Genomic DNA, 27790 nt, shown 5'->3' on the forward strand with positions numbered 1-27790 from the left:
TACGCCTGACCTCGTCATTTAGGTCGTAACACTTGTGCCAAGCGCCTGGAATGAAGACTAAGCTTGTGTGACCGGACATAGTGTAGAATGATAAAGTACTAGAGGCTGATGCCAAATGACTATATGGGCTACTTGGATAGAGTACAAATAGCGTCACGGACATTGCTTGAGCATGATGAAGCCGATGATCACTTTCTTAATTTGGACTGATTGACAAGTAGGTTGGAAAGACAGCGGAATTTTTAAACCAATGAAGTTGCAGAAGATAAGCCCCATTTACATACACTTACGAAGGCGATTCGTACTACCCTGTACAAGCGTTCCAGAACAATCCGTGATGCAATGGTTGTTCTCGGCGCTATGTCTTGCATGCAGGAGTTCTACGTGTATTGAAGACTGGATGACCATGAGATTTTCGGTCTTGTGGTGGAATAGCGGTTTCAAACAATTGTCTCACAGGGAAACGATCCGTAATGCTAAACGAGGATATCTAATTCTAGTAAATCTGGTACGATTGACTAAAAGTTTTTTTTGCATTCTTACGGGGGCTACCACTCTATTTGGTTTAAGCTTGCTGAAAGGTGTCGCGAGGCGTCGAGCGGCGTGAGGCGGCGTGAAGCGTCGTCGAACGGTCTTGTGTCATTGAGTTTTATTCTCCGCAAGCTGTAACCACGACCACCACACTACCTTTACCTCATTCATGGTTGCAAGAGCAAGGAGGAGTCACACTCCCTTGGTCAAGCTGGATTTCACCACCGCCTCGGATATTTGTAAACTTGACTCTTTGTCGGTGAATTTTCAAACCAACAGCATTCCACTTTTTAAATGCGTTGGCTACTACAGGGTACTGTCCAACGAGCACGTTGGATCGAGAGAATTCTGGGTACCAGCTCGCTACCTGTCGCTTATGTTATCTGTACTATCGATGGGTGACGAATTGTTAGTAGCCGGGTACTCTATGCTTCCCGGGGCCAGCTCCCTGTCAGGGAAAACACAGGGGTTAACGTGTTGGTTGGCTGCAATCTGTTAGCGCTTCGATAGCGTCAATCTCGCTTCACCAAGTCAGGTTAGCTATTTCGATAGTCTTTCAGCCGCCCCTGACTAGAGGACGCCATCGCAGCCCAGAACATCCAAAAAGAAAAGCTCGGTTCCAACATGCGTGACAAAGCAGCTGAGCAGCACGACTTGCTCTCATGTATTTATCTCTTCGTTCTCCTGGATATAAGACCGAGACATTTAACATCTTTTTCTCTTTCTTTAAACCCGAAACTTTTATACCTATTTAATCTTGATTATCACCACCGGTCGTTACAGTCACCATGCTCCGCAACACTCTCGTTCTTGCTGCACTAGCAATCAATGCTGCTGCCGGACCTTGCAGACCCGCTACTTCTTCCATCGAGCTTCTGTCAACAACGATCGGTTTGACCGAGGCGTCTTACGAGACTTCCCTCACCGAGGAAACATCTTCTGCTTCTGTTACGGAGACTGCGGACGTAGTCCCCACGACTACCATTTCCATCGCCAGCTCAGAGGCGACAACCACAGCCGAGGCTATCCCTACCTCTGACTCTGAGTCAACAACAACTTCGGTAGATGGCTGCGTTGCAAGTCTTACAGCAGCAGGCGGCGAGCCTCGGCAAACTGATCGGATAGCTGACTGCCAGGATTTCAACGTTGTCACCGTCAGCTCGTACGCAGTGTAGGTAACGTCCATATCGGTTGGTAGAAAACCAGCTGACACTCCGCAGGACTCAAACAGTATACAAGCGTGGGAGCATTATTATAATCCCTACAAATGCTATTCGCCGTCGTGCTGAAGGTGATGCCGCGACGACTATCCTGCCGACAGGTATTCCTGTTTATGCTACGTACTGCAATGGTCCCGCAGCCTACTATGAGGCATGCTCTGCGTTTGGCGTCACTGCGTTCACAACTACAATTCCAGAGCCCACGAGCACTGAGATTATCATTACGAACTAATGCGCCTATGGCCTCAACTAAGGCTTGCAGCTTGACTCTAAGTTGGAAAATAGTTACTTCCATTCAGAGTAGTGACCTTAAATATATACATATAGTTACTGGAGCTACATCTAGGGAATCAGCCTACAACCCAAATAATAAAGCTGCTTGATGTAACCAAATGTGAAATCCTTGTTGTGGTGGCGCCGGTGGACTGGGTGACTTATTCGTATCAGTAACAGGTGTTTTCTGTGTCTTCCCTGAATCAGCCACTCCCACCATCTTCAGCAAGTAATCCTCGGTATCACCCCGACCGCCCTGTCCTACAGAGTCAATACGCAATTGAAGATGCTGCAAACGACACGGCGATACACCATCGTTTCCGTTAATATGAACCTTTACATTTCTCTCTGCATAGTCCTCTCGCTCTGCGGACATGTGAAGAGGACCATCAATCTCATAGCCATTGTATCGTGACCCAAGAAATTGGAAAGGCCCGAGATCTGGAACACCCAACCGAGGAATCTTGATGAACAAGGGATTTGGAACATCAGAGGGACGTCGAACTTCCCGTCGGCCAAACACGTCTTGAGTGAAATCACGCCACCCGACTGTCTGATCGCGGAAGTCCCAACATAATCGTATATTGTCGCCGGGCTTGATGTGACGTTCCCCGGCGTCCGTCTTGACGATGCGCCAATATTGATAGTCGCTTGAGTCAGACATGACGGGCACAAATTCACCCTGGACAGAGCGAGAGACTACCATGTGGATGGGTGTAGGATCTTTGTTCGTACCTGATTCTTGGAAGCATGATCGAAGGATGACTCTGGTTCAATTTTTGAGCTATAGAAATATGCTTAGTGAATACCGTCTTACTTGAGGAATGTCAGACAAACCTCTTTGTCAAACGGGGCAATAACACTCCATTCGGCGATGATAAACTGTGCATTGTACTCCGTGGCAAAATTGGCCTTTCCATCTCTGGAGTTCTCGTAACCAAGTATAGCCAGGGCTTGATGCGTCTCGGGTTGAAATATGCTTGCCACATGTAATCTATTCAAATGCGGAGATGTTACTATTTTATTGGGATCATGATCCAAGTAGTATGAGACGTTACTATTGCCACCACCTGGAGGTGACATGACGCGAAAACGGGCTTTACAGCCGTGGTCTTGGTCGAGTGTAATATAGCGACTCAGAGCCGGCACTGCTCGGACAAACCATGATGGAACAGCTTCGAACACCGGGATTCCAGAGAGCATCTGAGATAAGGGCGAAAGGTCTCCGCGCTGCCTGACGTTAGCATATACCTAGACCATCACGGCATCGGTACTTACATTGATAACACGCCAGAGCTTATAGTCGGCGACAGTAGGGCACCACGCAGTGGGATTAGTAGAAAGAATGGTGTTAGATAACTCCATTGTAGGAATAGTGCAAGCAGAGTAAGATGAGATAGAGCAGAATAAAACTCCGTTAAGCGGGGGTCACCAGATAGCCAGGAGAAGCCTCCAGTGACTATACTGCCACCAACACTGACGTAAGAAGTACAGGCACCAACAGCTGAGCTGTATTAGAACATGGTGTCCAAGGGAAGAGATGATACCAGACATGACTTACCGGTGAACCTGGGAGTAACCTTATCCAGACATCCAGCCAATGCTGACCAACACCAACAATGACAGTCACAGTATACTGTTCAGCATTGCAGTTGAAGTTGTTGAACTTGCGCATGCCCAGCAATACATCCTTGGTTGGCATGGATGCATACCCATGGCCGCTGAAGGCAAAGTCGAGCTATGTATCGTTGTATAAATAGCAAAGCACATTTCTGAGAGTCTGCGCGTGAGATGATGCAATTATGACCTGGGGTCTGAGGTTATTCTGCGCAGCCCAAAACGTTGTAAGCTCCTTGTAGGCGGCGGGGTCGGATTGCGACGTGACAATGTCACACTGGCCAAGAAGTGACACAAGGTCTTCCATTTGATCAAAAGTTCTTGCTTAGTGTGTGTAGACAGTAGAATGAAAATCGAAGATAGATGTATTAAAAGGTGCACAATTATCAATTGCTCATACACCAATACGTAAAACTTTCACCCTAGTCGAGATGTAGTGGCTATTCATTTGGTCGGGAGCCGAACTGGATCTAGCAGTATTAGAGGCAAAAGGATATTCAGATACCACATCTCCTTATCAGTAAAGCTTTAGCAGGGTCTCCATAAGTCGAACCCATCGACTAGACCACACGTGGGTACAAGAGCCAATAATTGAAATACATGACTGCCTCTCAGATTGCCGTGGCTTCCGTAACTGCCGAACCGGTGTTAACAGTCTTCTTGAGGAAATTCTGAAAATAACACTGCCCCTAGAAACGTCAGTGATGTGTGTAGTTTACGAAGCACGGTCCTAACACTTGTAGTCGGGTTTTGAAGTGTTTAAGACCCCGCGAGTTATTTCTTCTCCACCGAAATAGAAACCGATACCGAAACCGAGACCGGTCCGTGCAGCCAATCAAGAACGTAGATTTGCATAAGGTAAGACTCACATTCAATCTTTCCAGACTGAGCTTTGAGCTGGTCTTGGCTTTAGCACATCTCTTAGAGTTTTATTATTACTTTAGTGCTTAGTTTAGAGTTACGTGGAATACGTGCTTGGGCTGTGCAGATCCAACACTGCCGCGTTGCGATAGTTTTACAAGACATGTATCAGATTGAATTAGAGATTTGCTGTCATTGCTAATATTTATAAACTTTTGGTGTTGCCATTACTTTTGGGTAACAACATCAACATCTTTAATCAGCTCTCTCTACAACAAATTTCTAGACTTGTACAATTCTTCAAACTTTCAAAATGGTGCCTACATTTATTAAGAGAATGGAGCCATTCTTCACCCTCCGAAATAAGCTTCCGCTCCAGATCGTCCAGGTCATTCTCATCATCGCGGTCATTTCCCTATCTGGTGCACGACTTCTACTGCCCAACAGACCTCCCGGTCGCTCCACTACTATGGGCCTTGGCATGGTAAATCAGGTCTACAGCTCAAGATATTTCTTTCTAATTTTCCTAGGGTGCGAAGTCTCTCATCATCATTTCTTACGAAATACTTTCCGAACATGTCAGCGGTTTGCGACGCTGGAGAAGCCTCAAGGCTTATTTCATCCTTAACGCTATGGAAGTCGTCTTTTGGGCTGCGGTTGCTTTTATGATGATTCGCGGAAATTCCAGTGTCTGTATTGGAACAAGCTGTGCCCTTGGCTGGGTTGTATTTGTACTGGCCGGTATTCTTAGGTATGTTTTCTGTTCAATTCGATACATTGAACATCTTTCTGACAAATAAGCCCCCTCGCAAAATACCTTGCTGTCGTATGCTATTTGGATTGGCGATTCGAAAAGAAGCACGGCGTCCATCGTGGCTCGAGCTTGACCAAGGACCAGGCTGAGCCATTCAGCACACTTCGCTCACAAGGCTCGGTTCGAGTTTAAGACGCGGGTATAGAGTATCAAGATGGGATGGGGTTTTGGACAAGGGGTATCATTAAAGTTGGCGCAATGTGGATATGCAAACTCTGCTACGACTCGTTTGGTCCCTTATTTCTCATGTACTCTCCTTTGTGATTCCAGAACTAGAATGAAAAAGACAAAAATCTCATCCGACACAACCCTCACACTCAACAGCTTCCATACACCACTGGAGTAACGACCTCCATTGTGGATCCATCTTCTTCCAAATATCTAGAACAACTGATCTCCCCCATCTTTCCATATACCAGGTAGATCTTCCAACCTGATTTAGTACGACGCAGTAGTGCGCGAGAACACAAAGTGCAATGGGGTTTCGTTGTTTAATGAGGTCTAAGAAATCTGCACTCACAGACAAACAAAATGTCAGGGCGATACGTGAATCTGGATTGTCCGTTGTTCTAATACTTTTCTCAATCCAAGTTATAGCAGTTTCAATAGAATCTTGACATAAAGAAGCCACTGCAGACCCAAAGCTGTCCGGGATGGTGATCTGTCGTAGCTGGCCGATAATAGCTGTAAGGACTGGCGTCGACTCGCATGGGTTTCCTCTTACAAAGAGACCCCCAAGTCTACTTTGATTGAGCGTCGTCTGATATTTGTTCAAGATATCACTCATGCCACGGATTAAAACGAAGACATCCAAAAGGTCATCAATGCTAGGCTGTTGACCCGAGCTTTGTGTACTGAAACCAGCGAAAGCGCCGATGGAGAGTAATGAAGATGCGAGAAATATTTCCACGCAATTATCTTGTGAGATAGACTCAATGGCTGATCGAAGACCTTTGATAGCCTCATTCTGGTGTTGCGAAGCGCATACAGGAAATCCAGGGCGATCTGGATTCAAATGGGCTAAGTGATATGCAGAAACTGACAAAACCTGATGTAGCAGATAAACGTGGCGCAAGGCTAGCTTAGGCATCTCAATCTGCCATATGTGTTGAAGCTCATCAGCACGCGGTAAAGTCAGATAAGTGCATGTTGAGTGATGATGCATTAGCTCCAGATCTGTAAGCCATGTAGTCTGCTCTATAGGTTCCTGGCCTCTGACAAACTTGGCCAAGTATGGCAACGGATCTGGGCTGGCAGCAAGGGAGGTCAACGTGTCGTCTTGCTGGGTGATTTCTCCCTGAGAGCGGGTCTAAATTACTAGGTTAGACATGTTTGTTTAATACAGCGATTAGGATGATGACTGGCCTTTTCGGTTGAAGATCCTCTCGATCGCGATCGTGCATCCGGCGCATCCGCATAAACACACAGTACCCCGTGTCTCGCACACGCGGTGCACGGTTGATTTTCATCGCACTACAAGGCATCATTAGCTACACTACTGCGTGGAGGTATAAAAGAGGATACCTTGACTCGGCGCTGTTTGCACATAAGACAACCCCTTCGGGACTTCTTGTGGCCTAGGCGAGGTGGCATGGTGTAACGTGGGGGCCCTTTTGGACAATTACTTTCTGTAGAGAGGAAATTGCCAAGGGATGAAGTCTACTTGGTAAATGACCGTGGGGTGGGGATTTCATCCAGGGTTAAGCGATGATGAAGTGGAATAAATTGACTGAGTCGGTCAGTTGAGATTAACCTAAAGCTTTCGGTATCGGTTTCGGTCTCGCTCTTAAGTATTTTCCGGGTGATGGTCTAGAGTTTAGTCATTACCTATGATTGGTATGCTAAGCCCACTAGCTTAATATAGTACCGAGCTTAGTGAGCTAAAACAATACGCGTATCTATGCAGCTACACTCCTGATGTAACGCCCTTTTTCTCTTCTAGCGTTGCTATAGTCTATTAATGATATTCTTGTGTTGCAATAGTGAATAGGCGAATCACATCCGCCTTATTAGAGACAACTGAGGAATTCATTGTAACGCAGGCAGACCTAACGGAAATGGCCATCTTCCCGAGGCCGCTTCTAAATTTAGCCATGCGTAGTCGACCAGTGACTGTTCTTATAAGATAGTCCCATTTGGCTGCTTTACTATGTCCTGGCACAGATATAACTACCCACATAACAATCTAACTTAATCACCTATACTACCATCTTCACCATGGGCGACACACAATCTGCATTCGACATTGAAGCCAACCGATGGCCAGTACTTCTCACTGCACTCCTTGTCTGCCTCGTAGCCGCCATCGCCCCAAAAGTTGGAAGCGTATTGCGATTTTGGACTATCCCAGTCGTTGGAGAAGAACTCGGGAGTACGGAAAAGCGTAGAAAAGCATACTTGGGAGGGGCCCGAAAGTTATACTCCGATGGGTACCAAAAGGTAAGAATTCCCATTGACGTATGCGACGTGAGGATAGCTGACCATTGAGCAGTTCAAGAATGGCATTTTCATGATTACCACGTCCAAGTGTAGGTACTGATGATTTAAAGCCTTAGAATGACGATACTAATTTCCTAGCTTCTCCGACAATTGTCATCTCACCTGATTTTCTCCCTGAGCTGAAGAAGCTGCCCGATTCGATTTTGAGTATGGAAGCCGCAGTTGACGAGGTTAGTAATACCGAAGAGACAATATGTAGCCATCTACTCACCAGCCTATAGTCAATGGAGACCACGTACACCAAGATTGAGACGTCGGTACCTATCATCCCGCATACCATCAAAGGTCACCTAACTCCAGCACTATGTAAGGATGCATCAAATTGCGAATTAGAGTCTTCAATAAACGCATTAACTATCTCGTTCAAGCCACTAACTATGTGCATAGCTCGACTGAGTGCAATCATTGCCGATGAAGTCAGACAATCCCTGGAGCTTTCCATACCCTCGTGTGACGACTGGACAGAGGTCAACATCCATCACAGCCTCCTTCGTATCGTCGGAATGGTATCAGGTCGCGTGTTCATCGGCCCAGAACTTTGTCGATCCGAACAGTATCTCGATGCAGCAATTAATTATACTATGGAAGTCATGGGTGCCCAACGCGCCGTGCAGAACATGCGGCCTTGGTTACGACCATTTCTGGCCCAGAGCCAGCCTGAGGTCAAGAGACTTTACCAAAGAATTGCAGAAGCTGAAGCTTTTCTACAGCCTGTGGTAGAGTCAAGAATAGAGGCGATGGCGGACTTGTCCTACGAGAAGCCAGATGACTTTCTACAGTGGCTCATTGACGGAAAGGACAAATTCCCGGACAAGAATAGCCAGAACCTCGCCAAGGTTCAACTGGGTCTTACCTTTGCAGCTGTGCATACTACAACATTGACTGCCACTAACGCGTGAGTCTTGAAATTCTGCCCATTGAACACATCACTGATTCGAACACAGTTTCTATGATCTGGCAGCCATGCCAGACTTGCAGGTGGAACTGCGAGATGAGGTTCAGGAAGCGCTCCTTCAAAGTGAAGGCGTCTTTACAAGCAATGCTTTACAGGGCATGAAGAAGATGGATAGCTTTCTCAAAGAGACTCTTCGAGTCCATCCAGCGACAATGGGTAAGCATAATGCAGACTTCGTGGCTCTGAGATAATAATACGAACTTCACAGCTTCCTTTCAACGCAAGGTCTTGAAGCCGTTCACTCTATCCAATGGCCAAGTTATTCCGGCCGGTCTGATGATAGAAATACCTGCCGTTGCAGTTAACTCTGACCCATACATCTTCCCACACGCAGACGAATTCGACCCTCTGAGGTTCTACAGAATTCGCACACAAGCCAAAGATGAGAGCTCCGTCGAGAATGCAGCAAAGGAACAGTTTGTCAGCGTGAACCAGAGCAGTCTGACATTTGGTTATGGCAGGCATGCCTGTCCGGGAAGGTTCTTCGCTGCGAACGAGATCAAGATGATTCTGGCCCATGCACTTCTACGATATGATGTTAAGCTGGTCGGCTCAGAGACCAGGAGATACCCTAACATAGAGTTCGCGCATATGGTAAGTGAGAATAGCCATTAGTTGCAATATGTATACTGACTAAGGATATAGTCTATTCCGGATCCGTCTCGAAAACTCTTGTTCAAGGCAATTGGTTTTTGAAAGTTTTTATCTAGCGAGGAGGACAGCGACTCTGTACACTATTGAGTACACACTAGAAACAGTATTGTATCACGTCTGGTTTCCCCAGGTAGCATTATGCGAAATAGCGAGGCAGCTACCTTCTCAAGTCATACAGTAGGCACAACTAAAATCCAGTATTCGCATTTTTCGTCAGCCAAGATGTTCAATCTAGTTTTTCAAAGCTAGTATAAGCTTTCGAAATCCACAACACATGCGGTCGCACTTATCAATACGATTAAGTTTTAGCTTCAGTATTTCAACAGCCTTCTAGAACTCTCCGATTTCGCTACATACACCACTTAATCTACCCACCAAGACGCACTACGACTTCGCACGTATAGGTTTAATTATATCCAGTAATGGAAACAGCTCTAGTAAAGCCTTAGTTAAACTGAAATCACTAATAGTTTGGATTTATTACGCTGCTGTGTTTTATACTAAAGGTTTTTACGCTATATATACAGCTGAAGGCGCTAGTGAATTCTATATTAATATAGTAGAGCATATATACGATTATATTACGTTTGGGCCGGTGAGTGTGTCATGTGATGTGCTCGGTGATTCAATTTATAACCTGCCTAGCTACGCAATATGACTTCGTATAATATAATGTGCCTTCTTCTAATAGTAGAATCTGACTCTGATAGATTGTGTGTAGCAATTAAGAAAGCTTTGCCATTGTAGAACCTTGTATGGATATTTCTTGTCCTTATGACCTTTTCTTGTTGACCTCCCTAGCTTGCAATAGCAAGTCGGTGCGCTAAGCCTCGTATAGCTTGCCTTTGACTGCCTTAAGGAACCTGTCTTTCTGCTCGGTTTTTAACCTGCTGTTATTGAGGATATGGTCGAGCTGTTGTAGCTTGTCTTTTTCCTTCTGTAACTAGTGAAGATAATCTTTATTAGTTTTACTGATTGTTATAATTAGGGTGTAGCTGAAGATGGCTGCCCTGATAATCGATGTATTGGTAACGGCTAGGTTATCTGTAGCGGCTTTAGCCTCTGTATAGATGATAGGGTTATTATCTAGCTAGGCGGGCTGGATGGAGTCTATTGAGATAGAAGGGCCGCTGCAGTAGGCGGGGTGCTACCTATGGAGGCTGCGTCTCTTCGGCATCTTGTCTTAGCTAGTGTGGGTGTCAGTAACAGGGATCAGGGTCTGGATAAGCTAACTGATAAGTCGGTTTTTTGAGATTTCTTTGGTTATGTTAGAAGAAGGAAGGGGATGTGGGTTGTTAAAAAGCGATTTTATATTGTGTGACAATAAGGTTGCGTTTATGCCCTACATTATGACTCTTAATATAAGGCAACCTCTTTTTTTTTTTACGTCATATAAACTATCAAATAGTAGAGCATACCTTATAGTTTATTTTAATGGCTAAGGGATAATCAGGCAACTACTATATATAAAAAAACTAATAAAAGAAATTAATTTTTAAAATAAGCATTATCTATTTAATCTTGTTTTTTTTTAAAACGGTTTTATGTTCTAATAGGATGCCAGTGGTATTATAGACTGAACGATGCCTTGTTCCACATCCAGATCTCCACACCGAAACCACTAGATGCTCTCTCAATGGCTTCGTCGCTGTGCGAAGGGAATTTTGAGTCGTCAACAATAACTCTCGAGATGGGTTTAAAGTCCTTGTCGCGAAGCCTCTTGAATATGTGCTCCAGATCCTACCTACCAGCCCCATCGGGCCGACGAACAGCAGCTTTACTTCTATTCGGAAGGTTTTCGAAGGTGATTTGAGGGATACAAACATATTGAAGAATATATCCGAAGTAAATCTTCCCTGCAAGGTTCCTGAGTCCGGTTTGAGTAAGAACCTCGCGCGGGGCCAGGATGCCATGGAGGTCGAAGTTGAGCTCCTTTTCTACTACTTGTCAGGCATAACTCCTCATGTACATGACGCAGCGTTTCGGTGGTTATATGTTACCTGTAGGGGTATTCTTGCCGTATAAAATGCCCATAGCGGTCGCATTATCGCGGGTTCTCAGATAGTACAGTTTGAGGAGACGTTCTACCTCGTCGACGATTTTCTCGTCCACCGGTTCTGACTTTCCGCTGCTCTTCTTGTTCCTTTTAGTCTTTTTATAGTCAGAAGTAGAAGCCACTTTGACCTCTGCTGGAATAGCTGATGCAGTACTTGGGGCCAATGATCCCCTGCGTAGAGAAGTTTGATAGGAGTTTCCGCCGCCATATTTGGTCCGAGGATCGACTTGTATAGTGTCTCGTGGTTAATTATGTACATCAATGCAGTTTTCAGCTGGGTGACAATCCATTGTATGTTCAGTATCCGCAGTCAATTTACTACGTAGAACTTAGTGAGGCTTATCAAATGTGGATAGTACCCACCGACTGCCAAGTAGCTGGAGTGCAGGATAGCCTTCTTTACCAGCTAAAATCTTTTCTGGCGCTTTACTGGTAGCTTAAGCGCACAGCTATGGCAGTTCCATCAGTCGATCTCCGTCATTAGATTTGATCTGAAAGATATACATACATATAAGACTAAAAAGGGTCGTCATCCCCACGGTTTCTATTGAGGCGCGACTGATCACTGCAACCTGCGTCGTATTGGCCTCATTGGGTAGGTGAGCCGGCCAGTTAATCCAGGGTCCGTAAATATCACTCTAAATCGCTTGGATATGAATTTTTCCGGCTAGGGCTGACTGTTAGTTGCACATTATGATGGCTATATTACCATTGTAAGCAGTTAAGATCGAACGGTGAAATGAGTCACCCGGTCAGTGCTCCAGTCTCGATACAACAATTAAAAAAGATAAAAAGCTCTACTGTCGCCACCATCTTGGCTGTACCAAGATAATTTTCCTCATTCATCTTTGCAACCATGGGTTGCAGCTCGTCAACCCCAGTCGGCGATGACACACGCGCCCCTCGACCAGCCAAACAAAACGTTGAAGTAACATGGGAGAGAGATGAAGGATGGTCCCACTGGATTTGTGCAAAGGAACAGCAATTGATTGACTCTGGAAGACAAAATGAACTGCCTTGGCTATATCAAGAACTAATGTTCAATGGTGCTCGGGCATATCTCGCAACAAGATATCCTGAATGCGACCGCAATGGGACAATTGAAGATATGGGCGATTGCCATATTTGCATGGGTGCAGGTGATTGTTCAGGAAATGACAAGTGTAAATCTCCTACCAAGACTTACCTTGTTCTCGACGCGTCGTTCACTGGCATCGTCCATTCTTTGGCTCTGGTGGTAGCAAAGCCCCCTCAAAAACCCACCGACGACCAACAGCCTTGGCTAGTTCCGGGCAGCGAACTCGAAAGCGACGAGATAGCCGGTGCAAAACATACTGTGCTGCAAAGACTCGCTTTAATGAGAGCCGATAGCATAAACCTCAAGCATACACTGATCAACGTTTTTATCGGCGCCGATCTCATAACATGCCGTTTTGACGCTTCTGCCAAACCGCCGACTATCAATCCCTGCAAAGAGGTATGGCCAAAATTATTGATAGAGACGTTAAACAGTATGCAAAAAGACACCAAGAAAGCACCAAATGCATTTCGAGGTCTTTTTGCACCATGTTGGTTTCGACAGACTGTTCGGGCCGCCACCAATGGATTTGAAGGAAGTACAGTCTGGGATGAAGGCCCGTTACCTTTCAAGCTTCCTAATGGAAGTATGTATCATGAACCGACAAGGATTCTTGTCACAAGGGTTTATGAGAACATGACTGAAAGAGTTGAGGAGATTTCATTCACTGCGACGCCACCACCATTTCCCGGAGACAACGAGTCTGAGTCAGTGACGCTGGTACGAAAGGCTGATCCGACGAAGGAACCTGGCGGTATTGTGAGGATCGCCTTGATTATTGGTATCAGCAAATCTATCGTCTGGCCAAAGCTTGGAGACTACATTAAGACTTCCACAATGAGGGCTGGCGAAAGGGCTGCGATGGAGTATGCGACTACTCTATATGCTAAGGGAGTGCTAGAGCGCTGCACCATTCGCGTTTACATGGGTACCGACGAGACAGTCTTCAAATTCGTCGGTGATCCAAAAAGTCTCTTTCCAGAAGTCAGAGCACTCCCTGGTCCACATGATCTGGCGATACAAAGCGATCCAACAACCCAAGACCCCGTGATGGACGGAAGTCTAGAAAAAGATTTTAACCTTAAGGTTTCGCTTCTACCAAAGCACGATCTTATGGGTTCGGAGAGTCAATTTCAAGCCGTCAAAAAATATGTGGCTGAAAAAGCCAAGACCAAATTACCAGACGAACTACGACCACAGCTTATAATGGTCGCTCACATGACAGCACAAATGTTTCTCACCACCAACTTTCCCGAGTGCGAGGTCTCAGACGAGGGTCCCTTCCCAGTTGTCCAACCCGATGGAACCATGACTTTAGATCTGGATACACGTCTCATGGTAGCGCGAGATGACAAACAGGAAGTCGTGGCAGCGATGAACATTGTTCCTTACCCCGGCCCCGAAGCAAGTCTTTTTGGCGATAAGAATTGGTTGGATACGCCTGAGATGAAGGAGGCTGATGATAGATTGCTTCGACTGTTGAAAAAGTGGTATGCTGAAGGGAAGGTTTCAAAGGTTGATTGTATGGCGCAGACGATGATGGTGAAGGATGCGACGATATACAAGTTTGTTGATGGGGAGAGATTAGAGGACTATAGTGAGGAGAGGATGAAGCAGTTTACTTGGGGGTGAGCAGCGCGGCTTATAATGAATTCAACAGTAGTAATATGTTAATAATTAGTATAATGAGAATTTGATGTGTGCAAGCTTGTATGTTTCACTCAACGTCAGTGTTGGTAAACCCTGATTTCTTGAAAACTGTCTAAGAGAATTTGTTACCTAATCACGCCATGAGCTGAGAATCTAACCTTTTGTATGCTGCTGTTTGAAGTATTTGTTGGTCCAGTATTAACAGGGGTTAGGATCAATTCACGCGACATGTGATGATCGACTGATTGATAAAAGTCAGTCCCCACACACTCTTACGGTATTAACAGTAAGACAATGCATAGAAAGTATTCGCAAAGGCGTACTCAAGAAAACAGTACAGTCGAGACTACTGATTGGGAACCTTGTTAGATAGTAGTGACCTGGTAATATCCTGTACAATGGTAATCAAGGAAAGAAAGCCTGCATGTGGTATGGCATGGTTAGTAAACTCAAAAGCTTACCCTTGGTAACATATGTTTCGGCAATATCGGCACTCTTCCTTGCTACATAAAAGTGACACACTGAGCGTGCATGTGCATCGGGGCTTGGTCGAGCCAACAAGGGCCACATAGTAGCTGTTCCTAGACACGTCGGGTTAACCATGGAGACTTGCCGTGCTAAAGAGGTCATGGTAACTGGTTCCCAAGGCCTCCCGCCATCTAATAAGTATATAACGCGTCTTGTGCGAAGCAGTCTCATCAGTTTTTCAATCTTCGCCTTTACCATCGACGTCGTCAAGCTCCAATCAGATCCAAATATAACTCCCGAGACTAAACTCTGCAAGATGAAGCCAGGTATGGTGTCTATTCCTAGAGGTGTTGATTTATCACTGATTATTGAATCATAGTTCTTTCGGCTCTTGCTGTTGCCTTCGCAGGCACTCTCGCAAGCGCAGAATATACATTCGATATCCCCAAGGACGCTGTCTGGGTCACTAGCTGGGACGAATTCCGTGCCGAAGCGCCCAAATTTGACCAATACCTCGATGAGAAATACGGGGGATTTGTTCTTGAGGTGGACAACAAGATTGTTCTCGCAACCGACGAGCAAATGACCAAAAGCCTTCATGACTTTTTCAGCAAGATGGAGGCGAAGGATGGTGCTGAGGGTAGTCCTCAGATGAATACGTTACAGTAAGGAGAAAGCGATTAATCTCTCTCTACTGAATGGTCCGACTCTTGGGTTCACATATCCCACTCTCGCCGTCGCGTTGGTCTTCGGTGAACCAGAGAACGCATATACAGCAGTCGCCGAACTATCGGCTGGAATTGACATGGGGCTAGACCTCTTTTTAAACGTGACACCAGGACTCGCGATGTGAAAGACAACGTCTTTGAAGTCCACGTCGTCAAAGTTGGTCACGTTGAGAGCGACAAGTCCATCGCTGACTTTAATATCCAGGTAGACATCTGTGATATCTGGATCATTTGTGACAGGTCTTCCTTTCCGTTTCGACGGGATAACACCTGCACGATACGCAGCCCTCTGTGCAATGAGACTTGTTCCGTTTACATGAGACGCTAGGTAGTTACGGAGAAACGTGTTGTTGCGTCGTCCGGAATGGTTTGGGAAGCCATCCAGGACCTCATTGCCCCCGACCCCAAGCTTGCCCCAGTTATCAATGACAGTGTTCCCTGGCCCTGTTAGCACTTTTATGGTACATCGGATTGAGGTACCTACAGCCGGTGAGCTGCTCTGGAATCCAATCATTAGGAGCATAATATTTGCCAGAGCTGAAGCCGAGATTGTTGAACCAGGTTATATTTCTTGAGGCCTCATCTGTTCCGAGGATCAGTAAATAATACGAAAATCATTCTCAATTACCTACCAGGGTATAGGGCTTGCCAACCTGCGTCATAGATGAAGTTGGACGAAACCGTCGTGTTTGGTGACCGAGATAAGGTGTAGACGCCCCCAAAATCAGTATGAGTTTGACCAAAATGGTGGATTAGATTTCCCTCAATCAAATTATTCTTCATGGTAGTGGGCGTATTGTAGAGCGGTTGGTAATTGTAAAGACCCCGCTTGACATATTCAGGACTACCTCCTTTGTCATTGCTTCCCCAGCCTGGTCTGCGTTAGTAGTCTCACTCGCCAGGGGCGTTCTAGAACTTACCATAACCATGACAAATACCGCTATATGGGTGGTTGTAAATATCGTTATGGGTGATAGAAGAGGATTGAGTATATGTAAAAAGAATAGGGACAGTAGAGGACCAGAGAACCGAATTATTATTAAAGATGTTGTTGGACACGTGAATGTCTGACACAATCATCTCAGGCTGAGACGGGTGATGTGCGTCGGCTTGGATACCGCCAACTGTGATGCTGTTACCCATCACCTGCGTGAAATAGTTGTCATTAATACGAATGTTGTTTGCTCCAAGTCCAACGCCCGTGAAGTGTGAGTTTTGATCATTTGCCACACCGATACCTCCAGCGCCGAGCTCACGGAAAGTACAAGACTCTACTTTGATGCTGTATGCCGCACTGACCTGGATCGCGCTGGGCATCTGCCACCAGTGGGGCCTCGAAGCTTCAAAGTTGGGCCACAGACTATCATTTCCCATATGACCACCAGTCTGCTGATCGATATAGCCATAGGTATCCGGTCTCAACCAGGTGCTGTGCTTAAAGGCAATTCCCTTGAAATGCAAGTCGTGAATAGGCTCTCCGTACGTTCCGCCAACGACCATCAGAACCTCCTGGGTTCCGAGATAGGCAGATGCTGTGGTCATATCTTCGCCTTCTAATGGCTTGTAATAGACAGTCGACTGATTTCTGTCAAGATAGAATTGACCTCCATCAGTCAGCAGGGCTCTGACGTTTTGGATCCAGACGCCTCCATCCCAGAACGGCTCTGCGATCTGATCATAGCCAATGAGTTGGTTGGCCCATATATCTTTCTTCATCTCAAGCACACGATCTCCAACCTTTTCTACCAGCGCAATCCGATCGGTAAAAGAGTTGATAGCACGAAGCTCGCCGCTCTCAATGCCCGGGACCCTCATGATCCAATCGTAACTCGAGCTGTTCCAGGTCATTCCGACTTTATTGTACTCGAAGTCCGTCCGGCTATGGATCTGGCGTCTAGCATACTGAGCAGCCAGCCCGTTGACGTAAAAATTGCGGGACTTGGTTCCCTCGGGCACAGAAGCAGACCATATTCCGTCCTTGCCTTCCGTCCAATTACGGATTTCATAGCCTCCGGAAATGACGGTGTCCGAGCCAGACCAGGTAACCGTACATCTACTGGTACCGGAGTCTTCAGTGTTGAATACAATAGGCTCATCGACCGCCCAAGTACCTGAGCCAAGGTGGACCGTGATATCCTCTTTCGCTGACGGAATAAGTTCACGAACAAGCTCCTGTCCTTTTTTGAAACTTCTTACGGGCTTTTCAACTGTCCCAGGATTATTATCCTGACCCTTTCGATCAATGTAGATATCTGCTCCTACTGAGAGGCGGATGGCGAAAACCCACAAAACGTACAAATGAATCCTCATGATTGTTGCACACAAGAGTCGCGCTGACGAAAATAGGTTAACAAAGTGGCAATATATTGACTGGTAGTTATTACCTTGAAATAAATCTAGTATATATATTGAACTAATACATGTAAGTCCGATTACCCGGCAATTCAGGCAGAATTCTGCCCCTCATTGAGGATCTTCATCTTTCTTGGATCGGCATAATCATGTAGCAGACTTTACTTATAGCCGAGCGAGTCAGCTACTACCATGCATAGGTCTTGCAGAGATGCGTTATTATTGGTAATTGTTGATCAGTTCCGCCAATAGCTAGTTATATTTTAATGCACCATGTTATTAATTAACCGTTGAGAGAATCTAAATGCATGCACGTATGGCATGGCACAAGCGCATCTATGGCAAGCTGTCAACAAGTCCGGTCGTTATGCTGCATTCGCAACCATCCACACCCTCCTCGCTTTTATTACACGACTCAATACTGGTGTTGCCGGTCCCATCCTGGAGGACGCGACTGCATCTCTCCTCCTGCCGAGTGGCGACAGTTTCGCCGCACTGGCAACCGTTCTGGCCCTCCTCCGCTTGGTCGCAAGACTCTCTGCTGGTATTACCGGTGCCGTCCTGGAGGACGCGATTGCAACGGATCTCGGTGAAGCGGTTAAGACAGGTGCAGCCATCCTCACCGTCTTCACAGGGGACGCGGTTGACGTTACCAGTGCCGTCCTGTTCGGCCCTGGTGCATTCCAAGGTCTGCGTAATGCCTCCTCGGTTGGTGGAATCGCCATTACGCTGGGGCGTACGCTGGAAGACCCGGGGATGTGCGAGCGCCGTGGTGGCAAGGAGGGCCAAGGCGGTGTGAGTGAAGAATCTCATGTTGGTGGAGGAATTTGGTATTGGATTAGGTAAGGGTGGAAGTTGAAGGTGACGTAGGTAAAAGAGAGCGCTGCTCGATCTGGTGATAATTGGAATAAAATGGACGATAAAAGCCAGCTCCAGGCTGATATTAAATTAATGGAGGGTGACTGGTAAAGGAAGTACGGGGAAAAGAGAGCATTGCGATTAAGCCGCTATATATAGAGCGCTATAGTAAGTCTGTTATTCCATGGCATGTGTTTTAAGATGAATTTTTAAAGGCAGTAGTTTGAAAATGGACCAGGGGACCCGGTAGGTAGTTTCAGGTTTTCTGAGGCTACTTAACACTGGGGTAGGCTTTAACAGTTTCTGCTACCCTAGGATCAAACTCCAGATAGTTATGAAACTACGCTAAGTTACTTGAATGATTTGAGGGGCCTAGTACCTAGTCTGCCGCATAGCTCCATTAATACAAGGTTCAGCCACGTTTGTTTTGCATGAAGACAAACATGTAATATTTAATCCTAAGATTGAGTGATGACCATAAGCACTATTCTTTGGGTTACAGAACTTAAATTCACAACGCATAACTGTGACACATGTAACCAATAGTCAGTGGTTTTGAATAACACGCCTCAGGAATACACAGTATTCCAAGAAGCGCAAGGGCCCAGGGGCTTCTTTTGTCTTCGAGAGATATTGGAGTCTTTTGGGTCCCGTCCATGTCGCCATCGACTAAACTGAGCTGCCACTCGAATCCATTGACTCCGACAATTCGAACCCTACTTGACAGTGTAAAATGATATCATGCGGTCGATTGATCCAGTTGGCAATGTTGCTGGCGTTGTCCACCGGTATGTTCATGTATCAGTAGCCAAGGTAGACTTAGACTAAATCTCTAATCCAGCGACATGCTGCCGCTTCCTTGAACGCGGATCTCTCAGTTCTTGAGCGAAGAGCGACGCCGGATGCCCTGATGGTTATACCCCGCCCGTGTCCCATGCCCCAAGACGCGGCCCGCAATTCGGCAGGCAACGACATTGTCAGCTGAAGAAACATCATGGCTGAAGCTTCGCGATAATAGTACTTTTCCGCGTTGCAAGAATTTCTTACCTATGTAAACATCGGAGGCATCGACATTGAAGCATACTTGAACGGCATTGTGAACAATAGCACAGCGTTGCCCCGAATCAGCATTGCTATCTCAGGTGGGTGTTATCGAGCCATGATAAACAGTGCTGGTGCCATCGTTTGTAGCTGTGCTGGGTATATAACTTTCTCCTCTCCTTATCTTTTTAGACATCGCTATAGGCCTACTCCGCTTATTGGTAAGTCAATCGGTCCTCATACGTCTAAAGTCTCATAACTCAATCCAGATATTCCACCAATCTCTCAACATGTCCTACAAAGTCACTATAAAAACCCCCAACGAAGATTACACCTTCAACTGCGGCAGTGATGAGTATATCTTGGATGTTGCAGAAAGCAACGGCATCAAATTGCCTTATTCCTGTCGCGCGGGGGTTTATTCTTCTTGTGCTGGAAAACTGGTTTCTGGAACAATTCAGCAAGATGATCAAGACTTCCTAGATTCTGATCAGGTAGAGGCGGGTTACGTCCTACTCTGCATCGCTTACCCAACTAGCGATTGCATCATCAAGGCCAATGCGGAAGATGAACTCTAATAATGTTGGCTCCAGTGCTGGTTGGCGGTCATTGTTTTCATTAGTGAGAGTCTATATCCGTCGGACTGTTAACATCAAATTGACACGACCATAGGCAGTTTAATCTTGAGAAATTGTCAGAACTCAATTATTCGGCCCATCAATAACAGGCTGGCGACATACCGTCTGTTCCCTATCACCAAACCCATGGAATTTCAGTACTCCACGACAGAGTCAAGCAGCAAATAACAGGGATCTACTAGTTCAATACCGCTCTATATGAGAACATGGGTATTGAAGTATTCATTCCATCTTCTCGATAGAAATATAGAATTGCCATTTCTCTAGAAACCAATACACAGGCAGCACGAAGTCAAATAATTAAGCGGGTTACAACCCATCTGAGACGTCAATTGCCAACTGAAATCAAAATTAAGTGAATACAACACAGTAGTGTCTAATATCTAATCAGATACGCCTTGAACTCTCGCTCTTTCAGTGCTATTTGTATCTAGAATAGCGACCTGGCTACTATTTTTGAGTTCAAAAATCGTTTCGACGTAAATCGCATTCTTTGGATCGTGTCGACGCTTAGATTGCTCTTCTTGGTCTCCTTGTCTCGAGCTGGATGCAGCAATTACTCCCTCAATCGTAGAAAGAGGCAGGCTATGTTGGCGTTGTCCGTAGTCTGAGTAGCCGTACGTAGGGGTCAACGACTTCAGTCGCAGGATGTTCTTTACTAAAGGCCTAAGAGAGGGTGCGCAAGCAGCGATGGTGCCGACGTTGAGTTGCAGACTGTGCTATTGTAAGTTTGAAAGCGACAGCCAGATGAAAGCGGTGTACTTACAGGCCCCAAAATTGAATATCGTAAAGGCTGTGATTGATCAAAGAGTTAGATTCTAACCAAGTGCTATATATGCTTTGACCTACTATGTGTTATCGCCTGCAGGATCGTACTTCATCTGGGAGACAGCTTTCACTAAACCCATCGCAGCAGCACTTTGAAGTTGTTAGCTGATTAATACGCAACTGGCCAAGTTTCCACGTACATATATCCTAGGCTCAGAACAATAATGAGGTAGATTCGAGTCTTGAGAGGCATCTTTAAGGACCAGATAAGTGGGATAGGTAACGAAGCAAAGGCAATATCAGTAAAGATATTGAAGGCTGAAGACGTATCAGAAGAAGTTGTTGTACATAAGTGATTCGGGTCGTTGCTTACCGGAATTAGCGAGACCGAATGCAATAAACATCGAAATAGGATAACACGATCCTTCTAGTGACCGGTCCCATTGCCTTGCGACTGGATTACAGAAAAGAATGAACGAAAGCCACGCCTCAACTGTATACGCAACCACAAAAGCTGCAAAAGGCAGATCAGTCTTTGAGTCTGCTATGTCGGGTCGGAAGTAGAGACATACCAATCATGCACCGTAAAGTAATCTTGTACCACTTCCATGAGTTCCCATTGTATTTGATGAGTTCGAGGGCGATTGCGATTTTCAGTAGGCCGATTCCTCCGAGAAGAGGGACTACTGTGAGTATAAAGCTGTATCTGCTAAACTTGGTGAAGTCGGCTCGTTCGATCGTGTCGGCGTGTTTCCCTAGACCGTGGGGGATCTGAAGATACAAGATAATAGTGCCCGCCAGACCAGTACACTAGATATAACGTTAGAGGTCACGCTGGTCTATTTGACATGAGATGAGAAGCCGCCGATAACGACAGTAAAAGCTTACAGCACTTAGAATCATAAGCACATCTTGGGCACCTGGGGACTTGGAGATAACCAAGCGGGTGTATGTCCTTGCAGCGACGACAGCGAGGGCGACAAAGTTGATGGCAGTAATAACTCCTACGATCAATGTTGTCTGTGATTCTGCCACGCGCTTGGGGTCCGTGTTTACAATGAATGGTGGAGGAGCCGGCATCTTGGAAAAAGCATTTTGAGTATTTCGATTCGAAATATTCGGGAGAAAATTGGCAACGAGGCTGAGGTGGGATGGAACGTCAGGTTAGTTGGGCCAAATTACAAATTTTGAATTGTCTGTCTTGTTCAGCTTGCTACTCATCTCATTATTCGGCTGGGTGGCGTCAGTTACGATTACAGAAGGAGAGTAAATTTACCCTGCAGATGCCACATTAGCCTGTATGCATTGAGATCCTTCGTATATCTTGCTGTTGGTCTTCTGTCAATCAAAATTAGTGCTGTTGGTTCATTCAGCGTGTGTTGTCGGTTAAATACCTTGACTTATCCACCTGCCATATCAAGTCTTGACCCCTCGCACTAGAAATTAGTCGGGTTTCATGTAAAGTGTCTAAAAGATGTTGGTCGTTACCGAGGAGTGGTTAACCCATGCTAGTCATATTCTTCCGTCCCGTTCAGTGGACTGTGCCCTGACTCTGCAGACTGTGCCTCTCGCCAGGGTGACATGATCATCTCGGTTTCGGTCCGGAATGCCGGATCCGCACTCCGGTGCCGTCAAATGCATGGTACAATGCTGCCTACTATTGGATGTTACTCCGACTTGGCGAACGCATGCAGGGGAGGGATCAAAACTTCCGTAGGTTATCAATTGTTCCGGTACCCTGTATATCAGCATATCATAAGTTATCTAGTGCTATTTTATCCTCAATTGAATCTGTTTTTTCTTTCTCGTCATAGTCAGTTCACATACTGTAGGTGCGTAAGAGAACTGCAAAGTCAATCATGAAGGTCTCTTTTGGAATTCTCGCCACCCTGCTGGGCGCCTCAAGTTATGTCGCCTCGGCAGCACCCACAGATCAATCGTCGGCAAGCGACCTCATTCTGTCTCTTAATGAAAAAGCGACGTCTGCACTGGAGAACGCAGAGACAGAGCCCAGGAAGAGGTCTGCTGGACCAAAGAAATGCACAATCTTCAACGCCGCTGTACGACGTGATTGGTAAGGAACCCAAATTCTCCAAGCTCTCTCACACTGCTGACTTTTTGCAGGAAGACACTCTCCAAAAAAGACAAAAAGGCCTATATCGATGCCGTGCTTTGTCTGCGCAAGAAGCCCTCTAAAGCCGATCCGGCCTTTGCACCTGGTGCTCGAAGCAGATATGATGACTTTGTTGCTGTTCACATCAATCAAACCTTGAGCATCCACGGAACTGTAAGAAACATCGTTGATGGCTGGTCGACTATGAATACAGAGTCTAACAAATCTCTAGGGCAACTTTTTCACCTGGCATCGATACTTCACTTGGGCTTACGAAAAGGCTCTCCAAGATGAGTGCGGCTATAAGGGAACACAGCCGGTAAGTTAAACCCGGCCATCGACGACGTCAGCTTACAAGTGATCACAGTACTGGAATTGGTTCGAAACCGGTGACTTTGCTACTAACCCTGTCTTTGATGGTTCTGAAACTAGCATGAGTGGCGACGGCAAGTATTTTGAGCATGACGGCGCCTGGTCTGGGAAACAAAACATCTTCATCCCCAGTGGCAAAGGCGGTGGATGCATCAAGAACGGTCCCTTTGCCGGAGCTGTCGCCAATCTGGGACCGCCGAGTCCTGGCATGACGGGGATGGAGGCCACGACAACGCCGCTCAACTATAACCCACGATGTCTCCGCCGTGACCTGAGCTCCTATTCTATCGATCAGTGGCTCAATCTGCCGAACCTCTATAATATCACCCTCGGCAAAGCATCAAACACCATCCAGGCTATGCAGGACGAATTCCAAGGCCGATTTAGCGATAAATTCCTAGGCATGCATGCTGCTGGGCATTTCGTTATGGGGGGTGATTCGGCGGATCTCTTTTCTTCCCCTAATGATCCTGTCTTTTTCCTCCATCATTCTATGGTTGACCGTATCTATTGGGTCTGGCAGGCGTTGCATCCCAGACGGGCCAAGGATATCGCCGGTACGATCACTATCCTCAACACACCTCCCAGCAGAGACGCCGTCAAATCTGATGTCCTGAACATGGGAGTCAATGCACCCTTGATCACGATCGAGGACGGACTTGATACTCTTGCCGGTTCGCCTTTTTGCTACATCTATCTGTAGGATCTAATAGTATAATACAGTATGTCTAGAAGATGAAACTTATGCCAGTGTATGGTCCCTGTTCTGAGGCAATCCTGTAGTGTGATTGGCGTATGGAGTGCATTTGGTGGCTGGCAGCATCCTCTTCGGAATATAACCACCTTGTCTGATCTTTCTGCCCCAATCATCAAGGTGTTTTCTCTGTTCAAGGATACCCAGAAAGCTTTCAATTTGCATTAATGGTCGGCCAGAGGCTTTTAAAACCAGAATAGGTATTAGAGACGGTGCTTTATCGAAGATAGATCTTGCCTCCACTATATCGCAAACGACAAGTGTGTTTCCTGACTGACAGTATAAAATTCCCTGCTGAGACCTTGTCGAGGTATCGCCTCATTGCGGCTGAGTCGTGCTGAGCGCGACTGTTCATGTGGTTTAGGCTGAGACCTAGGTTATCATACATGCTTTCCCCTTGATCTGGGGCTTGTGCGACGCGGGTGCGGTATTTGGCGACTGGGTCGGCTTGTTCCAGCCACTTGAGCCATATCTTGAAGTTATCGTTCAAGTCGGGCAATATTGTCCCGCTCTCGGTATCGGTGGCGTCATAGATGGCGCTCTCTAAAGACGTCAAATCGATTAATAACGACCCTGGCGTAGGTAGAAAGGTAGCTGTATATGGATGTAAGGAGGTCGGCAATGGTGTTGGCATAGGATGCAGCGTCACCGGTCTTGGTCTTGCCATGAAACAATTCAGCTCATGATGATTAATGTTTGTCGAGGTTTGAATAAAGGCCAGACCGCATCCTTGCCGGCAGAGCTGGCAGCTGCGTATATGCTGAGTTGGGTTGCCGAGTCTTGTGAAGAGGGAGTTGCAAAGCGAGCACGTGTGCCCTCGTCCTGTTGCATCGTGTTTCGTGCGGAACTAAAATAAAAAAGAAACAAAAAGCATTGACTGGAAGGAGGAGGAAAAGAAAGGAAAAAGAGTGTAAAATGAATATTGTCAAAGTCTGCCTCCTCCTCCTCCTTCCCTCCTCTCCGCTTTTGCTAAAGTGCTTTGTTTGCACAGGCCTGACTTTCTTTATTTGCTTCAAACAGTCTAACAGTTGAAGCACAAACGATGGTCTTTTCTGCCCAAATCTGGTTGGCCACTAAAATTGTCATGGCGGCCAAGTGACAGTGCCGATGCCCCCCGTACTTTTGTCTTGCCGCTATTTCCTCTTTATTCTTCGATCTTGCTTGATCTTGATCTCGTCTTCCCCCGACATTATCATTTATCTCACAAATCAGTATTTTGCATCCGAGCTCACTTGAGCCGAGTCGGTAAGAGGGAGTCACCTCCTGGCTCGTTTTGAGCATTGATGCTTATCTTGTGTTTGCCGATGCAGAGGAACTTGACTGTTGGAAGGGTAATCTTTTCTTCGCCTTACTAGGAAAATAGTTGTGTTAGGCAGGAAAACCTGCGATACCCCCTGTACTTGTACAGCCACTCCAAAATCCAGCTACAGTAAGGAAACCGCAGCCCAATCGCAGGGTATCAAATTAAATGCACCATCGCTCCCCAAAGAGATTCGGGACACAGTGCTACTATCTTGATACCAACTTGCCAGGGTATCGAATTTATCTGGCCGAGTTCCGTCGGGTCAATTGTTACCGAGGACTTATATAGTAAAGAAATGTTGCTTAAGAGCATCAGGCCTGGCAAGAGGCCATCTGTACCGGCTGATAAGATAGCTGACAAGATAAGCGATAGCCTCGGTCAGTGACGTCATGGAGTTCCCTCCTAGGAGTGACTTGATAACGAATTCATTACTAAGGTGTACGGTAAATGGAGTTTTGGTAGCTACTTCAGCCGGTGGTGTCGCGAACAGTTCAGCAAGTACTCTCTGCTCTATTCTGGGTGGATAATACTGATAAAAGGGACGACAAGGCCTAGAATGGCCCACTTGGCCTCAACGCACGCTACCATCGTTCAATTGCTCGCGAGATTTACTGTGTTGCTAGTCAAAAGTATGGAGTAGCTTGTTTTGAATTCCAACCAGTTGCCTTACATGCATGCCTGTAGATTCAGCCGATGTAACAGTCTGAAACTCCACTTGGCTAAGCTCGTTCTGTTCGACAAGAATCGCATGTCCCTGGACCATGGACGAGAATTTGGAACTTGACACAAGCTTCGAGAACGCTGCGTCCATGGGCGAGGTAAAAATAATGTGTATATGAGAATATCTCATGACTGACTATAGTACATTAAGTTTATTGTGCTATGATGCATCGTATTGCCATAGTTCTATGAGACCTACAATCATCGGTCGCATGTTGCATCGTTTTGACAGGTGATAATGACTTGTGGTTACCCTGACGAGATGCTATAGTATCATTCGGGGATGCTGACGGGAACAGGTTGCAGGAAGACGCAATTGGCACCAAGGAATAAGGCAAGTCCCCTTCATTAAAAGTTTTTAAGCCGAAGCTCAAATCTTCTCAACACATTGGGAAACCTAAACAACAAGATAAAAACAAATTAAAAATCCAACATAAAAATAACAGTTATCTTAACTTCTCAACAAGGAGATATTCTCGGTAACGGACTGAGTAGCTGCCTGTCTGTCAACTCGGCAACGACTGAAGTCTATATAGAGGATCTATTCGTTATGGTGGAAGGCCAACTGTCGGGAGTACGAGGTGCGGTATTGATAGCTTATCTTATCAAGAACCTATCTTATCTCCAGATCTATTATCGTCGCTTATCGCATTGCAGGATGGCTTGAGCTTCAACACGTACGTCATCATTCCTTGCGAACAACATAAGCTCGACGTTCTGTTCTTCCCACTGACTGTTTAACTTTCGTCACCAGATATCTTGCAGGTCATTTCGATGGCCCAAATCATCAAACGAAACCTGGATCGGACGCGCTGAAAATTGGACAGTATCGGCCCTGACACTCGCGTACACGCAATTTGCTGATATTTACTCGGAGCAGTTCTACATGGCTCTTCTGGCGGCCACGCAAGCCAAAATGAATCGAAGGAACCCCACGATCGACCATCCTACCGCCAATAAGCAGAAGAAACCGATAAACCACCGCCAGAGCATAGCACCAACGGAGAACGTTACCACTTAAACCTACGACCCGAGTCCACCACACAATCCGCCAAAGAACAGCCACGGGATCTGACGCAGAACGTACAGGTCCACCATTCTGAATTGAAAGATGGACAATGAGAGGAGATTAGTTACAACCTGCTGCTATATCACCTAAGTGACTTCGTAAGCATGGTGCAGATACCGACGTTAGAATAAGTGGAGCACTGGTCGTCGAACAGATCTTAGACATGTCCCAGCGGAACAACCAGACAACGCACAAGTGATATGCTCTTTCGTCATTATAGTACAGATTCATGAAGTAGGCTGGATAGAGATCAAGTAGAAGAGATTGATTGACAATTAAATCTAGCGCTTGCCTCCCGTTATCACAGAGTTCATCAATAGGTAGCAACTCCGGCCTCCGTGACGTTTGTAATGTTCATGACCTTCTTATTCCTGCCACTGCCCACCGCGGTTCCCTAT

The 27790-nt window shown here is 46.2% G+C and overlaps 13 protein-coding genes across 13 annotated transcripts; 8 read left to right on the forward strand and 5 right to left on the reverse strand.

The window, feature by feature from the left end:
* Positions 1-1319: 1319 nt before the first annotated feature.
* Positions 1320-1983, forward strand: FGSG_11540 (uncharacterized protein; the record flags this gene model as incomplete). The annotated part of the gene is made up of 2 exons (XM_011324785.1): positions 1320-1702; positions 1752-1983. 2 exons carry the CDS (start codon positions 1320-1322, stop codon positions 1981-1983), a joined length of 615 nt encoding a protein of 204 aa, XP_011323087.1.
* Positions 1984-2106: 123 nt separating this feature from the next.
* FGSG_11539 (uncharacterized protein) lies at positions 2107-3726 on the reverse strand (the record flags this gene model as incomplete). The annotated part of the gene is made up of 4 exons (XM_011324786.1): positions 2107-2706; positions 2760-2808; positions 2842-3275; positions 3586-3726. 4 exons carry the CDS (start codon positions 3724-3726, stop codon positions 2107-2109), a joined length of 1224 nt encoding a protein of 407 aa, XP_011323088.1.
* A 1089-nt stretch (positions 3727-4815) lies between these two features.
* Positions 4816-5448, forward strand: FGSG_11538 (uncharacterized protein; the record flags this gene model as incomplete). The annotated part of the gene is made up of 3 exons (XM_011324787.1): positions 4816-4986; positions 5033-5253; positions 5304-5448. 3 exons carry the CDS (start codon positions 4816-4818, stop codon positions 5446-5448), a joined length of 537 nt encoding a protein of 178 aa, XP_011323089.1.
* Positions 5449-5850: 402 nt separating this feature from the next.
* On the reverse strand, positions 5851-6909 carry FGSG_11537 (uncharacterized protein; the record flags this gene model as incomplete). The annotated part of the gene is made up of 3 exons (XM_011324788.1): positions 5851-5891; positions 6061-6625; positions 6841-6909. 3 exons carry the CDS (start codon positions 6907-6909, stop codon positions 5851-5853), a joined length of 675 nt encoding a protein of 224 aa, XP_011323090.1.
* A 624-nt stretch (positions 6910-7533) lies between these two features.
* FGSG_11536 (uncharacterized protein) lies at positions 7534-9466 on the forward strand (the record flags this gene model as incomplete). The annotated part of the gene is made up of 8 exons (XM_011324789.1): positions 7534-7755; positions 7793-7844; positions 7894-7985; positions 8037-8121; positions 8203-8710; positions 8760-8926; positions 8979-9364; positions 9416-9466. 8 exons carry the CDS (start codon positions 7534-7536, stop codon positions 9464-9466), a joined length of 1563 nt encoding a protein of 520 aa, XP_011323091.1.
* A 3728-nt stretch (positions 9467-13194) lies between these two features.
* Positions 13195-14190, forward strand: FGSG_11534 (uncharacterized protein; the record flags this gene model as incomplete). Its single annotated transcript, XM_011324790.1, has 2 exons — positions 13195-14048; positions 14157-14190. 2 exons carry the CDS (start codon positions 13195-13197, stop codon positions 14188-14190), a joined length of 888 nt encoding a protein of 295 aa, XP_011323092.1.
* Positions 14191-14809: 619 nt separating this feature from the next.
* Positions 14810-15345, forward strand: FGSG_11533 (uncharacterized protein; the record flags this gene model as incomplete). The annotated part of the gene is made up of 2 exons (XM_011324791.1): positions 14810-15002; positions 15056-15345. 2 exons carry the CDS (start codon positions 14810-14812, stop codon positions 15343-15345), a joined length of 483 nt encoding a protein of 160 aa, XP_011323093.1.
* Positions 15346-15566: 221 nt separating this feature from the next.
* Positions 15567-17714, reverse strand: FGSG_11532 (uncharacterized protein; the record flags this gene model as incomplete). Its single annotated transcript, XM_011324792.1, has 5 exons — positions 15567-15596; positions 15721-15848; positions 15889-15987; positions 16037-16276; positions 16325-17714. The coding sequence occupies 5 exons, from the start codon at positions 17712-17714 to the stop codon at positions 15567-15569; spliced, it is 1887 nt and encodes a 628-aa protein (XP_011323094.1).
* Positions 17715-18077: 363 nt separating this feature from the next.
* On the forward strand, positions 18078-18602 carry FGSG_11531 (uncharacterized protein; the record flags this gene model as incomplete). Its single annotated transcript, XM_011324793.1, has 1 exon — positions 18078-18602. One exon carries the CDS (start codon positions 18078-18080, stop codon positions 18600-18602), a length of 525 nt encoding a protein of 174 aa, XP_011323095.1.
* Positions 18603-19355: 753 nt separating this feature from the next.
* Positions 19356-20233, forward strand: FGSG_11530 (uncharacterized protein; the record flags this gene model as incomplete). Its single annotated transcript, XM_011324794.1, has 3 exons — positions 19356-19402; positions 19848-19876; positions 20031-20233. The coding sequence occupies 3 exons, from the start codon at positions 19356-19358 to the stop codon at positions 20231-20233; spliced, it is 279 nt and encodes a 92-aa protein (XP_011323096.1).
* A 1356-nt stretch (positions 20234-21589) lies between these two features.
* FGSG_11529 (uncharacterized protein) lies at positions 21590-22141 on the reverse strand (the record flags this gene model as incomplete). Its single annotated transcript, XM_011324795.1, has 2 exons — positions 21590-21871; positions 21950-22141. The coding sequence occupies 2 exons, from the start codon at positions 22139-22141 to the stop codon at positions 21590-21592; spliced, it is 474 nt and encodes a 157-aa protein (XP_011323097.1).
* A 779-nt stretch (positions 22142-22920) lies between these two features.
* On the forward strand, positions 22921-24249 carry FGSG_11528 (uncharacterized protein; the record flags this gene model as incomplete). The annotated part of the gene is made up of 4 exons (XM_011324796.1): positions 22921-23135; positions 23186-23348; positions 23407-23493; positions 23542-24249. 4 exons carry the CDS (start codon positions 22921-22923, stop codon positions 24247-24249), a joined length of 1173 nt encoding a protein of 390 aa, XP_011323098.1.
* A 268-nt stretch (positions 24250-24517) lies between these two features.
* Positions 24518-25581, reverse strand: FGSG_14013 (uncharacterized protein; the record flags this gene model as incomplete). The annotated part of the gene is made up of 2 exons (XM_011324797.1): positions 24518-25122; positions 25299-25581. 2 exons carry the CDS (start codon positions 25579-25581, stop codon positions 24518-24520), a joined length of 888 nt encoding a protein of 295 aa, XP_011323099.1.
* Positions 25582-27790: the final 2209 nt, after the last annotated feature.

The sequence above is a fragment of the Fusarium graminearum genome, chromosome 2 (assembly GCF_000240135.3).
Source record: "Fusarium graminearum PH-1 chromosome 2, whole genome shotgun sequence".
NCBI lineage: Eukaryota > Fungi > Ascomycota > Sordariomycetes > Hypocreales > Nectriaceae > Fusarium > Fusarium graminearum.